Genomic DNA, 15921 nt, shown 5'->3' with positions numbered 1-15921 from the left:
CTATAATACGTGTATGTACACGTATATTACCCACACGCTCATGTATCACGCGCGCGCGGTCCGTCTCGCGGTGTCGCATTCGATTTCGTTTGATTTCTTCCGTTGTTTTTACGACGTGCGGCGGTGACGTGACGTCACACTCGCGAATATATAATAATAATAATAATATTTTTTTTTAATATTATGGGCCGTGTTGCCAATGCGTCGAGACGAATTTCCATAACGAACACGGGCGAGCGCGCGCGCGCTCGCATGTGTGTGCGTAGACAATGTGCGCGCGGGCTCTCTTTGAACTCAAACCCATTAGAAATGCTAAGCTATATGCATATATGCGTGTACCGTACAGATCGTGCTCTGTTGTATACCTATATATACCGATGTGGAATATGTATATATTATAAATATGTACCTACACGGCGGACGAGCCGAGTTGGCGCGGAGGTAATTATTGAATATTTTATATTTTATTTGAAAAAAAAAAACGATAACACTATGGTGCGCCGACTAAGCCGACAGAAGAACGACTATACGACGACATAATATATTAATATACATATGTATGCATATATATATATATATATAGGACATAGCGAAAGAAAAAATAAGAGATGGAAACGAAATTGTTTTGAAGGAAAAAAAAAGTCACAAAAGGCACGTAATTGAATATCGGTGACAACACTACACGAACGCGCGCGCGTTAATATTACATATTATTATTATTATTATTATCATCATTATTATATATGCGCGTATACAATATTATAATATTATGTTTTTAGAACGGGACGGTCGTGCGCGTGCGCGCGTACCTTCGCATGTAAGCGGCGTGTAGAGTGTAGACGAGCGCGCGCGACGAGGGGACCCCACGCGGGTTGACACCCATTCCGCGTCCGACAGCCAATGGCTCGACGCGGCCTTTTGCGCGAGGGGTTCTGCGAGAGGTGCCCCTGCGAAAAAACAAAAACACAAACGAAAAGGACGAAAAAGAATATGGCCGTTTGCCGCAAATAATAATTATCGCGTATACAGAATAATATTATATTATATAGGTACCGACCGCCGGCCGTACGCGTACAGTGTTATTACCATTATTATTATACCGCCGTTGTATGTGTGTACTATATATGTGTGTGTGTACTATATACCTCGACAGCAGCAAAAAATATATAATATATAAAATATAATATAATATCACGTTACTATCATTATGCGATGTAAGTACGCTGCAGCAGCAGTCGTGGTTTTCTACACTCAAAAATCGTTTACTGAATTATTGTCGTTTGTTTTTTAAATATTATATCATTTCATTAAATAACAATATCTGTAAGTCAGTGTCGTCGTCGCGTGCACACGCACAACATATATTTTATGCGCGTACCAGTCGCGTCGTCGCGCGAACGCCGACCGACGTTTGAAGATTTTCGACCGTTTGTCGGAAAACGGTAGCCGCGGACCGCGGACCGCCACCGCCGTCGAGTGCGTTCATCGCTCGCGACGACTTCGACGTTACGTTATTATTATATTACACCTAGCGCCGACGTACTTGAGTACAACTCTCGTCGTTATGCGCTTACCGTACTGGTTTTTCGTCGACAGGTATCGACGTGTATAGCGCGTGCGAAAACATAATATTATTGTCATTATAATCATTTTATTCGGGTCCAGAATTGGGTGGAATATCGCAGACGACCATGTACTCGGCACATTACAACGGATTCACGTTTCAAGGTAAGACTGCACATGCAACGTTATAATATTATCGTACTATCATAATTCGGTCTTGCATATTAATATATATAGGTATAGTATAGTTATATATAGTATATCGGTACCTAACTAATATTTATATTATGATAATATCCCCTGCAAGAACAACAGTTGGTTAAAATGTGCGATATAATAACATTGTATCCCGCGGTTTTGCACGATTACTGAATTGCATCAGCGTTTTTAAACCTTTTGGTATTCCGTGGTGGGTAAGTTATATAAATAATAATCATATAGTATACCACCTGTTATAAGTTTTGAAATTTTGCACGTGCCACATTAAAAGAAATAAATCGCATTAAAACCTATTAATGAGAAAAAAGATTTTTATTAGGAACCGCAATGATTATTATAAAAAGTGATAACTTTATATTATATAGGTTATTATTATATGATAAGCTTTTATCACTTATTTAGCAAAGTAGAACATTGCCTAAATTATTATTGTTATTTAAATTACCAGATCATTATAGTATACGCATGTTTATTAATTAATTATTTAATAATATAATTATAACTCTATTAAGAAACATAACTACTTTCTTTGTGAACTATATGCTTATGAAGTTTTTACGTGCCACTAGACAGTGACACTCATAGTTACTAGGTACTAACTTTAAAAACACTTGGACGAAGTGAATCAATTCAAAATTAAAATTGTCTTATTCAATTACCTATATACTTTAAAACTTTATAGTGGGTTATATTTTAGATAACCATAAATAACATACCTACTAATCATGTTTACAATATGTCCATTCTTTCACAACGCAACTTATTTTTTTTTTAATAGCAACCGATATTTTTGATACCAAATTCGGATAGATTGAATTTTTTAAAGTCATTTTGACCAATTATGTCTCAAACCATGTCTCTAAAACCAAAATTGACTGAAAAAGAGCCATTCAAATTTTAATATAAATAATACATTTTTAAAATTTATTATTTAATGCATCAAACAATTTATAATTTATTTATTATTAGTTACTTTTTGAATATTTTTCAGTATTTTTTTTTTTTTTATGTATACGTGTTATGAATAAGATTAACATAATATGGATATAAAATTATTTAATTTAAATTTATTACAAGTTCACAACTGTATACGTAAAAATATTCAAAAAGTAACCAATAATAAATAATTATAAATGGTCTTATGCATTTGATAATGAATTGTAAAAATGCATTATTAATTAAAATTTGAATAGCTCTCATTCAGTCAATTTTGGTTTTAGAGCCATGGTTAATTGGTCAAAATGACTTAAAAAAATTCTGTCTATCCGAATTTCGTATCAAAAAATAACGGATGCTATTAAAAAATAAATAAGTTTCGTTGTGCATGTGCGTACCGAGAGGGTTAAAAATTTGAAATTTATCTGAAAATGTGAATTTATATACCACTATAGCTTGTAAAAAAAAATTCGATTTATTCCAACATAATCCTGGCGAGAAATTCAGTGTTCCCTTAGTGGTGAACACATAATGGTACCTATATTCTTTTTTTTTTTTACTGAGAAGACGCTTTATTTCGGTAAAGAAAAATTGTTCGGATTCACCAAAATATAGCCAAATATTTAAAATGTCTTAGTATGTTGTTGAGAGTATTTGAGTGCATAGAAGATATTATATGTCCTAAATACCAAATTAAATACTAAATTAATATTTCTTTTAGATTTATTAATAATTTAAATAAATAAATAAGGTAAATTACAATTTTAAACCATTCTATAAAATTTTTATGATTATTATTTTTTTTTTTTTATTTATAATATAAATATATTTACAATCTGTAACATAATAATACAATCAGTAAATTTGAGATTTTTACAAGGTTTGGAGGCTTGAGTGAAGGGTGCGTCCATTGACACTACTTCAAACTGGTTTTTTTTGTTTAGCGAAGTAAATTACGAGGCCAATCTCGTTTTAGTTGACGGGGAGGGTTATCCGGGAGAGTCTTAAAGGAGAGGTTAGAAATTAGCGGGTTTGGATGATAAAAATTTTTATGATTATTATGGCATTTTATTTGTTTCATATCGCGTGGTAAAATATCCATAGATCTTAAAACAACTTTTTATGGTTAAAAATTGTTTTTGTAGGTAAACTTAAATTTCCGAAACAGCATCGTATACATTTTGAACAATGTCAATACTTAATCGGCATTTGGCCAACTGGCAAATTTTTTAAACGATTTAAGTTTTGATATGGATCCCTAAAATATTATATTGTTATTCTATAGCAGAGTTTTTTTTTTTGATATTATATACAATTTAAATATCAACAAGAAGGACCTAGTGCGTGTAGATTTGGTAAATGATTATCCGTTAGTATTATAATTTACAAGTAAAGTATTACTTAAATGTATAACGATCAAACTGCAACAATATAACTTATATTTTATCCTATTACAACTGTTATCTAGGCCAAGGGCGTGTGAACCAGCTCGGTGGTACGTTCATAAACGGTCGACCGTTGCCTAATGTGGTCCGGTTGAAAATCGTCGAAATGGCTGCTGCTGGCGTGCGGCCTAGTAACATATCCAGACAGCTCAAAGTGTCACACGGGTGCGTGTCCAAGATACTCAACAGATACCAAGAGACAGGCAGCATTCGACCGGGCATTGTGAACAGCGATCATGTTCAGGTATAATTACAATAATATGTAGAATGCGTAGGTATATACGGATATCCTAAACCGTGGACGTATCTTTTACATCCACACACATATTAAGGCTGGGAGAGTTGTTTTAACTTCATATACTAATACCAGGGATCGAAACCGGTTTTTCAAAAAACGGTTAAAACCGGTTTTTCATTATTGAACATCGGAACCGGAACCGACACCAAAAGCTTTAAAACACCGGTTAAAAAACCATAACTGAAACCCGAGGCCTTTAAAAAACCGTTTATAAAACCCAAACCGAAACCATAGAATTGAAAAACCGTTCTTGATAACAAAATAATATAATGTTGGAATTTATTAATAAAAATCCCGATGCTCTCAGGTAATCACTAATCAGTATTACGAAATATTAATATCTATTGGTAATACGAATATTGTTCTATTTATATTTTATATTATTCCTATACTTATTGTATTGGTTCTAAATTAAAATATAATATAACAACTATTATTTTGTCCGCCACTATGCTGTTATACATGTTTGTAATCACTAATCAGTAATCTGTATTGTTGTTATATTATATTAATTGTAATATTATTATTTATTGCCTATTGAGTATTGGTAATAAAAACGACACATGTTATTAAAAAATAGAAATATGAAAATTTCTAACAATCTCTTGGATTAAAAATGTGTATTAAACGTGTTTTAAATAACAGAATTGTCAATACTCCAATATCCTTTTTTAGCAACTATCCATTTAAATTTAAACTTAAGATTTTGTTCAAATATCATAAGCATAACATGAGATGAGATTTATTATACTGTAGTCTGTAATGTAATTCAATATTATTGTGAATTACAATTAAATATTAATATAATGTAATCGAATAATGATCTCTATAATATGTTGTATGCAAAAGCAGGTAGGTACCTACTACCAACGTTGTTGAGAACACGAAATTAGTTCTGTTGATCATAACTTGGCATATTGTATGTACATTCTACACAAAGTGTACAAATCAGATACCTATATTTTAATTTTTAGGGCTTCAGGCTCAGCCCTTAATAGTTAATAGATAGATAGTAAAAATTGGGTCAACGGTTTTTAGATGTAGGAAAATATAATAAAAATTTAAAACACCGTTCCAAAAACCAAAACCAAACACTTTCAAAAACCGTTCTTGAAGCAGATACATTTTTTTAAAACCCTTTTTTGAAACCGAAACCAAAACCGAAAAGTTTGAAAACCTGATCTTAAAACCTAAACCAAAACCAGAAAATTTAGAAAACCGTTCTCAAAAACCGAAACCGAAACCGTTAAAAAATGAAACGGTTTCGATCCCTGACTAATACAATATAATATATTATAGTATATGTTGTATTAAATTATAGGTGAATATATCCATGTACATATTATTATATTTACGTACATATAGGCGGATAGGCCTACCGAGCAACCGGCAATTTCCTGGTGGGCACCCCTTCGTATTCCGGTAATGGGGCCCCCCCTTCAATATCATATACAATTAATTTTTTTTTCATGTGGAGGCCCCTTTTTAAAATTTTCCGGTAGTCCAAAAATGGCCTATCCACCCATGAGTAAATATACATATACTGATATCTCGTGGTCACGTCATAACATAATATACGCCACTGTCCACACTAACTTATATATATATATATATTTTTATTATGTAATATGCAGTATTATGTACAATTTAGCCACAATAAGCATAATTTTACCATCACAACATTTCACTAAATAAACTTTATACCTAAAAATTGACTTTGGAAACTAATAATTCAATTTTTTGAGCTTTTGCATCGTTAGGCTTTGTCCGTTGTCCATTTGATCAGTTTTTACACAACATTCAATTTATCATGATTTATGACCAAGTGCTCTTGAACAGTTTCGTTACGATAAAATATTGACGAAAATTGTATTCAAATGGACCAACTGTTTTTCCTCAATCAATGAAATCAAATTACATTATCAGTCAGTGGTAAAAGTAATGATATTTCTATTTCTTGGTTTCCTTTATTTGTTAAAGAAGAGATTTGAGTAAGTCAGTTAGTCATTTTTCAATTATAACAAGACGTGATTAAGAAGTCATTTGGTCATTTTTTCATCCATCCTTTTTATATATTTTAACTGCTATGCTTGATACTATGAAATATTGGAAAATTTAAAGTTAATAATTATTTAATTTTGTAGTATTTTGATTCATAAAAATCAAATTTAGGACGAGTAGTTTATTAGTTATAAGTATTTTAAGTTTAGACAAGCGGAGTAGTGGACAAACATTTTGCGGGGTAACCCCGTACCACTCTACTCTGCCATTCTAAACTTTAAATACTTATAACTCATAAACTACTCGTCCTAAATTCGATTTTTATGAATCAAAATACTTAAAAAAATATTCTGCTTTGGAATATGAAATTAAAACTCTATGTTGTCATTCAAAAAAGTAAAAAACTTAAAAAATGATAAGGATAAAAAATATTTAAAAATATAATTTTTTAATAAAAACGTTGGTTTTTTAACAACTTGAAACTATGTAAAAAAATATTTTGAAAAAAGTCAATACTTTTTTAAATAATGAGTGTTGTTTGATAAATCATTCACTCTGTATAATATATATAGGTAATGTATAAGAACAGTATACGTACACTATATTAGAGGATAAGTACATTTTTCGATAAATATTTGTATAGCACGATTGCATGACTAAATTATGCAAACAAATTTCAGAATGTCAATCAATTTCAAGACATAAACCATAATGTTTGTAAATATAATTCCAGTTTTGATTCGGTTATGAATGAGGTATTGGTTTACAATGATCTAGTTTTTGTTTTGTAAAACCTTTATGAGTATTAATTGGATCATTATGAATAGAGCATAAAACATCGCATTAGTCTTAAATGTTGAGGGTGGGTTTTGATCTAATATGGTACATTGGGGAAAGTCTAGAAAAAAATCCAAATACTTTTCTTAATGTAATTGGTGAAAACTAACGGAAAAAACGGAAAACAGAAATATTTATGCAATAAAAATGTTGGACAAATTTTTATTTATTTATTTTAATGTACCTATAGTTAATGAAGGAATATATCTCCAAAGCAACTTAAAATTTTCACAAATGTTTTACTTAAAGCTTTTATACCCAGGTATCATAGTATATATACAAAATGAAATTGTTTATGCTACTTTAAATATTTTTAAGTCACCTATAGCTACTTATTATCTATATAAATTTGAATTTTTATGTAGAAATAACTTTTTTTCTTCGACAAAATGCTTGAACATGCAATACAAGACTTCTCGTGAGTTATTCTTACATTACTTTTAAGATACCAAAATACAAAAATATATATATTTTTATAATAGTTTGAAAATTAAATTTTAAATCGTGCCTATATCTACTATTTATTATAGTTGATATTAATAATTTCTATAAGATGGATGCGTATGTTAAATAATTGCCGTGATGCAACGAAAATTGTTTTAGATGATTATTCATTCACGCTACAGTTGTTTTTATTGCACGAGCTATGAGTTTAAAACAGACACGATATATTTTAAACATTTGATGGTTATTTATGTATATTGTATATATTATTTTTAGTGATTGGTTGTCTGGTAAAAACGGTAATGGTACGTCAAGCATGATGGGTATTACATATTTTTAAAATGTTTATCTTGTGTTTTATATTTTATTCTGGTGGATAGGTTTTTATACATTTTTGAGTCAAATCAAGTAAGAATCGTTATTTTTTTAAATGTACACATCCGATTTATTACAATTTTAAAATTCAAAATGAATCATTAAGTAATTATATTATAATTATTTTAAAATGCTTATTAACTGAAAAACATAATATGAGATAATTTTTATACCTACTTATTTTAGTTCTACTCGTAATCTAATCTCGTAAAACCACATAGATAACTATAAGAACTTCTAAATTTCATGACAATAATTTATAATATTAATCACTAGATGTATTACCATAATTCAATTATATTCATTGATAAATCGTATTTAACCGGATAAAATATAATAATAATCTTGGTCTGACGTCACCTTATAGCCTTATTTTCTAAAAATTTTTATTATTACAGTTATAACGAATTATAAAATATATAATATGTTAAAAGCATATGTTGAAAAATTAACGTATTAATAAGGACAAGATAAATTCTATACAAATAATATTGTCTAGCTACGCATTAATTTGATAATGTTCTACTCATTGAGAGGTTATCGAAATGTTTGCTGGAGACTTTAACGGACGCGTAAAACATAAATTATGTTTCGTTTTCGATTGTGAACATAATATACCTATATACTAAATAGTTTCAGCGACGCGTGTTCTTGCGCGGAGACGCTATAATAAAAACAATAAAAACTTACTGCGCGAAGATAAATTAAAAATAAATTATTCTGTTAGCACGCGCCCATTTACATAATTATACAGTGTTTGGATTTAAATTATTGGCGAAACAAAACAATAAAGGCCAATAAATCGGGCCGACCGGCGTTGATATAACATTATGATGAAGACGTCGTCATCGTGTCTTCCGATTATTGCTCTAAGGGATTTCGGGACACATATTATGAAACCCGTACCTACATAATATTGTCTATATATATATATATATAATATATTATGGCTCATGAATATTTAGTAACTACACCTTTTTTCGTTTTTATTATTTATAATATATACGAAATTCCTGATCAATCATTTTAGCTGTTGGCATTTCTGTTTTTTTTTCTTATTCTTTAATAGACCCCCCACAACATGCGACTATTGCCGCCTGCGCGCTATTAATTAATGGACCCCGAGTGTTTTGGTTCATGTGTGTGTGTGTGTGTGTGTGTGTGTGTGTGTGTGCGTGTACGACACATTCCTCTCACACACACTCTCTCTCTCTTTTTCTCTGTTTTCTTCATTCTCATCGGCGGTATCTGCACCGGTGTTCGTCGTTTTACTTGTTCGACACCAGACAACCCGGCTCCATCACACCGTATATATACTGTACTCGCGTGTATTATGGCCCATTGTTTTTTATAGTCGGTCATAAAACATAGCCTAAGATAATTTCGGCAACTCGTCGTCGTTTCCCGCTCAGCATTTTGAGCCTGGAGTTATGGCTGTGGTTATCTAAAAAAAAAAAAAGAAACAAAAACAAAACGTTTTTATAAATATATTGTCTGGACACTATATCGTTATTATACTGCGTATATGGCATGCACGTAATATGACTGGTATCGAGATCTCGACAGATATCCACAAATATTGATCCTTCATAGAGTTCAAACTCTTTTAGCAGCACCAGCTGTATAAGATTTATGTTTTTTGTTAGCTGTGTATAATATATATTATTATGTTTTACCCGTATTATACGTCTTTGAGTATTTTGCATAAAATTTTATATTATATATAACGTCATAACTCATAATCTTACTATTATTTTTTTTTTTTTATTAAAATAATATTGTACGTTTTTGATGGGAGTTTACCAATTGCGCTCTGTCTTTTTGGGTCGATAGACTAATTGCTCCCAATTTTTTTCAGGGTTTATAATAGTATTCTACATTACACCTAGTATATAAAAATACTTTTATAAAAATATGTATTATAAATAGATTTTTTCAGTCATTGCAAAAAATTTTTACAATAAACGTCAATATTAATAATATTTGTACAATATAAATCTATACCAAATCATACACATATATACACGTCAATAATAAATAATTATTATACATAAAAATACGAGTATAATAATATGTCTGTATAGTACCTTTTAGACAGTTTGTGGAACTTACGAATTAGGCAGATAAATAGGTGGATAACGATCATTAATGATAAAGAAAACTTGTTTTACGAGTAACCTATCCCTCAAATTCATTCTTTATAATATGTTCGTTAATAATAATAAATAAAATATTTTATATTTCACCCTACGTCGAGTCGGGATAGGTACTATTATCAGCTTATAGCTTGTCGTATTTTCCCGTAATTTCGTATACGTTTTGCTTTAAATTAAGTATATTTGAATGTATATTATAGTTAGCTATATTTAATTGAGTATACATATCGGAACCTAAAATATAAGTATCCCTGCAATTGGTGTACTGACCTAAAATTTAAGTGACGCAATTGGTATACTGACCTAAAATTTAAGTGACGCAATTGGTATACTGACCTAAAATACAAATATTGTTTTAGGCGCAACTGGTCCATGCCCTTTTTGATACCTATGCCTATATAATATAACGCATTACCGTCTAATAAATAATATTTGTATGGTTTCTAGAAAAACTATCCGAAACGAATTTCGTATTGTCCGGAGGAAGTCAGAGATACAACAATCAGATCAGACCGTCATAGTAATTACTCAATCGACGGAATACTGTCAGGTAATAAAGTTTTTTTTTCTTTTAACGGTTAAATACCTAATATAATATGATATATATGTATATATACCTATAATGTATTATAGTTTATGATATAATATTATATAGCTTCTAGCTCTAGAATATAATTGACGAAGTATATTAACAGAACTAAAATAAATATGCAAATAATATTTTAACAGTTCAATGTACAATGTATAGTATTAATATCCTGAATCAGATCAATTAACTATAGAAACATAATTTATTGTGATGTATGGTTGTTAAAGCATAAGCTATTGCCACTTTTCGATCTTAAAATAACCATGAATCTTAAAGATAAATGTGACCACACAAATCTATAAAATGACAAGTATATAATGATGATTAATTTATTTCGTATATGAGTGTCATTATTAATATACCTAAAACATAATAAGTATTCTGCAAATGAAATCGTAAATAATTAAAATATATTATAAATAAGCGGCGAAAAAGAGATTTAATATTTTTCAGATTTTTACTTAGGTACGCGAATCAAAACCGACGACCATTATAATGAATACACTTTACACATTTCTTTCGGTGTCTCGTGAGCTTTAGAAATATTAAAAGCGTAATTTATTATATTTACCTATTCAAATCGTATAAAATAACTAACGCATGTAATACACGTTTGTATAGCTGGATTATAAATTTGTCTAACCGCATTAATATTAATCACACTCACACAACACACCCATTTTAGTTAACACACAAAATGTTAAATATATATATCATCAGATATAAATTACACTAAACGTAAAATTGCTCGTTTCATTCAAATTCAAATCGTCTTCACTATTCGTAATAGATATATTCATATTATGTTATATGTATATTTATACGCTTTAGGTAAATTGCAACGAATTGATTTATGTTAAAAAAAGAATATCTAGACGTAATACTATATACAAACGTGTAGCCTTTTATGTACCTAAGTATAACTTGTACTGCAGCGTAGTAGGTATACAGTAATATTAATGTGTAGGTATGTACGTTTCAAAATAAATCATAGAACTCTCACACAACTCGTTAAAAATTATACTTTACGCGATAGATATATAGTATAAAATACAATATTATACTTAAATCTACGGTTAGGAAAACGTTTTTCTAAGCAAACAGAAAAATGCAGCGTGTCCGTTTCCCGGGTATAGACAGTTAGTTACTCGTTTTATAATTTCGAGATATAATATATTATGTTATTTTAAAATATATAATGCGTCCATTTAACACACGTTTGCGCAATATCAAGCTCACCGGCCGCGTGACCAAAATATAATATATCAACATCGTTTGGTATCGATTTTAAAATTGTAAACGTTCGCGTCACACCGCGGGTACCTCTATATATATTATTACAATACACAAACGTGGGTACAACGTAATGATATTTACCGGTAGATTTGTATAAAAGGATGATGTATATAAACTTCTACATACACGTTACCTATATACACTATCTGGCGACAATGCCAACGTATAATGATGGTTATTTTTTTCGGTCGCGCTACCGATGTACGATCCACACCGTTTAACTTGTTTTGGCCGCCGGCCTGGAGATCCGAGTAAATACGATATTGGTATACGACCGGCTACCTATATAATATTATAATATATTACATCGCATCGATATGATCCTGCAACTGCAGGGTGCAGTAGCATGGTTATTGACCGCTTTGGACTACCTATATAATGTATATAAGTAGGACGAACGACGATGATTATGGTGATAACAATAATAAAAATTTACAATAATACATATTATTATTAATAACGATCGAGAAACTTCCATTAATCACTTACGCATAACCATTATTACATAATAATATAATGTTGTGAGGGGCACAAAGCATTGCGTGCCACTATTGTCATCGTGTATCTCAGCAGCAGCTACTGCAGATCGTCGAAAAAATCTTAATGATGGATTTCACGGCATTATATAGTTATTGGCTTCCGGAATACATCATTAAGCCCCCGTGCAACGACGCACGCTATTATAAAAATAACATCGGTGGCATTTCTTGAGACTTCGGTCGGTGGCGAGCCGAGGACATGTATATATATCGTATATTTTCTCAACTACGTCCCGCTGTTTCGAAATTGTATCATAAACATATATCATTCGGCAATGGACTACTGCATTGTTGCCGCACTGCCAAAAACCATGTTCAAATATTTTACTTGGGATATTTTTCTTTTTTTCCTAAGGCAGGGGGTGATCTTACGCAATATAAATTGTTTCTTTTGACGTCGCATGGTGTGGCCAGATTTTGGCCGTTATTATTTATTCATTTCACACTAAATCAGATATAAGTTATTAGCTAAATGAAAAGCCAAACTAGTACATAATATATAGGTATATTATAATATTCATATAAGTACCTATACTATTTAGAATTTACATTATCCTGGTATAAATGTCCGTTAAGTTAAGTTCGCCCCCAATTTGTATTTGAAACATACAATAACGAGCAAATCCAATATATTTCAAACTTTTGCTATGCGACCATCACTATATTATACCAAATACAGTTGTTAAGTCTTATTTATTAATGCACGTGAGACTATGTGATATTAGTTGTGAGGTTCAACCGAGTACACATAAAAGTATTTTTACATATTATACGTGAATGTGATATATTTTATTGATATTATTATTGAGTTTTCAATTTTTATAAGAATAATATTCACCATTAAGTGGCATTAACACCATTAATCATAACATAAATGCAGTAGTTTGCTTATAGTAAGTTACTCTTTTAGTAGGTATTGTATTATATTATTTTAAGCGATTAATCAAATCTATGGGAATTCATTAATTTTTTCAAAAAAAAATTTTGCATTCCACGAGTACATGCAAAATAACACAATATAGTATGTTACCGTAACATAATATAGCACTAACACATATTTAATATATCTAATTAATATTCACAATTTTAAAAAATATTAATTTTTCGATTGTACATGATAAATATTATTAATATTTTATATAAAAAAAAAAAAAACCCCCATCAGTGCACTGTGAAGCCCCGGGGAATCAATCTCACGGGGAAATACATCTCCGCAGAGCCCTGTCCTATCTATACTATGAGACGTACCTATATATTATACTATACACTATTATATTGGTGGCTTATAATATTATTACATTCCATATATTATACTCAAAAAAGCTCTTGCACTTATATTCAATAAATAAAATAAAAAATTTTAAGTTATATATTATAGACGTTTATGAATAATAATAATAATATTATTTTTAAGTTTTTTATTGAGCTTATGGTTTTTAACATGACAAATTAGATAGATCACAGTTTTTTGATATGCATTCTTCGCTCTTTACTTCACCTATATCATAGTTCTTCACTTCTTATTGGCTGTCAATCATATACATACATAACATAGAATAAAATCAACCAATGAGAAATGGAGAGCTACGACATCAGCCGGAGGTGAAAGAGATGCGCGTAACTAGTAATACTGTGATGATACCTATCTGATTTGTCATGGTTTTTAACGTAAATAAACGATACACAAAAATTAATATGAATGTCATAACGCTTGAAACAATAATATTTTCTGTATCTGCAGTAATCTGTCTATACCTATAATATTGTATAATATAATTATTCCACATGATGTTCACGTCGGCTATTGTCGGAACAAAATATTATACTATATTATAATATATTGTGTACCTATGTGATATTCACGAATAGTGGTCGGGAAATCATGAAGTGACCTGAAAAATGAAATTACAATGAAGTGACGACGGCCTGTCGTGAACCACACATTAGGCCCCAGCTGCAGTGCAGGCACATTATAATAGCGCGGCACGGAGAAGGGCGTTCGATAAGTTAATACGCCGCACCAATAGTTGTCGGCGCGAGATCGTCGCTGGATGAGTGTGTATATTATGTAGACACATAACGTGAAATATGGGACACGATAATAACATACTTGTGTGCGAGAGAACATATCTGACGACAGCGACAATAATTAAACTAAAATATACGAATTGACCTTGAAGTTCCCTTAAAATAGAAAGAAAAAAATACAACACGATCGTGTTTACAAAATATAGTAAAAATCGTTACACGCGGGGTCTATAATTTTCAAACGCCATACTATAACGCGCTGTTTTTGTACAAACTCTACGCCGAAATAATGATATTATTAGATATTAGAAACAATATTATTATACATAGGTACCCATAATGTTTTAACATAGCGGTCCTTACATATTATACGACGCGTGTGGGTCAGTGGCGGATCACCGGATGAGGCAATAACCTATAGACGCACAGCCTCACCTTTATATGTAATAAGAGGGGAGGAAAAAATATAAATATTATTCACTTAAATATTTCTTCACGTTCGAACATTCATCATATTCATCAATTCACATTCATGTCATTTTACATTTTCTATAATTTTTTTAATTATTTTGCAATTTTAACTTATTCTGCAATGAATGCAATACATTATATTATAAAATAAAATATACTTTTAATAATATGTTAGGAACGATGACACATGGACACCAATATTTCTCACCTTTTATAGAAATAAAATCAAGACATTATATCCGAATTTTAACAATTAGTTATAATAAGATTATGATACACATTTAGCATTTTTCTGAAATATTATGCCAGATAATAATGACTAAATTTTTACCAATACCAAAAAGGTCTCACAAAATTATAATACTATATATTTGATATCCATATATATTATGAAGTTTGACATTAGTTGTTTAACTATATAGAAACTATTAGTGCATGTTTTCATCAAAGTGCTTATATATCTTATAAATTTATGTTGAAAATACCGAAACGCATGTATTTTTAAAAAAAACTTTCGCAATTTGGTGTTAGAAATTTTTCATAAATCTTAAGAAAAAAATACTTAGGTAGTTAAGTTAAAACGTAAAATATGTAAAATAAAATATAGGCGGGTAAAATAATAAATAGGTAAACGTAATTATTTTGTATATAATATAAGTATTAAAAATGTATCAAACTATAATATTTACAAATTAAGAAATATTATAAATATATTTGAATCTCG

At 30.3% G+C, this 15921-nt stretch overlaps 1 protein-coding gene across 1 annotated transcript in view; it reads left to right on the top strand.

The window, feature by feature from the left end:
- The first annotated feature begins 879 nt into the window (after nucleotides 1–879).
- The window catches only part of LOC107171727 (protein gooseberry-neuro-like), a 45469-nt gene continuing 30427 nt past the window's right edge, over nucleotides 880–15921 (top strand). The window contains exons 1-3 of the mRNA XM_089222965.1: nucleotides 880–1728; nucleotides 4187–4407; nucleotides 10722–10824. Of these exons, the coding sequence (XP_089079091.1) occupies nucleotides 1692–1728; nucleotides 4187–4407; nucleotides 10722–10824 (361 nt within the window). The 5' untranslated portion in view covers nucleotides 880–1691. The remainder of the gene's footprint in view (nucleotides 1729–4186; nucleotides 4408–10721; nucleotides 10825–15921) is intronic.

Source organism: Diuraphis noxia, unplaced genomic scaffold (genome assembly GCF_037042655.1).
Source record: "Diuraphis noxia isolate RWA-SAM2 unplaced genomic scaffold, SU_Dnox_SAM2 contig0003, whole genome shotgun sequence".
Taxonomy (NCBI): domain Eukaryota; kingdom Metazoa; phylum Arthropoda; class Insecta; order Hemiptera; family Aphididae; genus Diuraphis; species Diuraphis noxia.
This window is presented reverse-complemented; position numbering and strand designations above follow the sequence as displayed.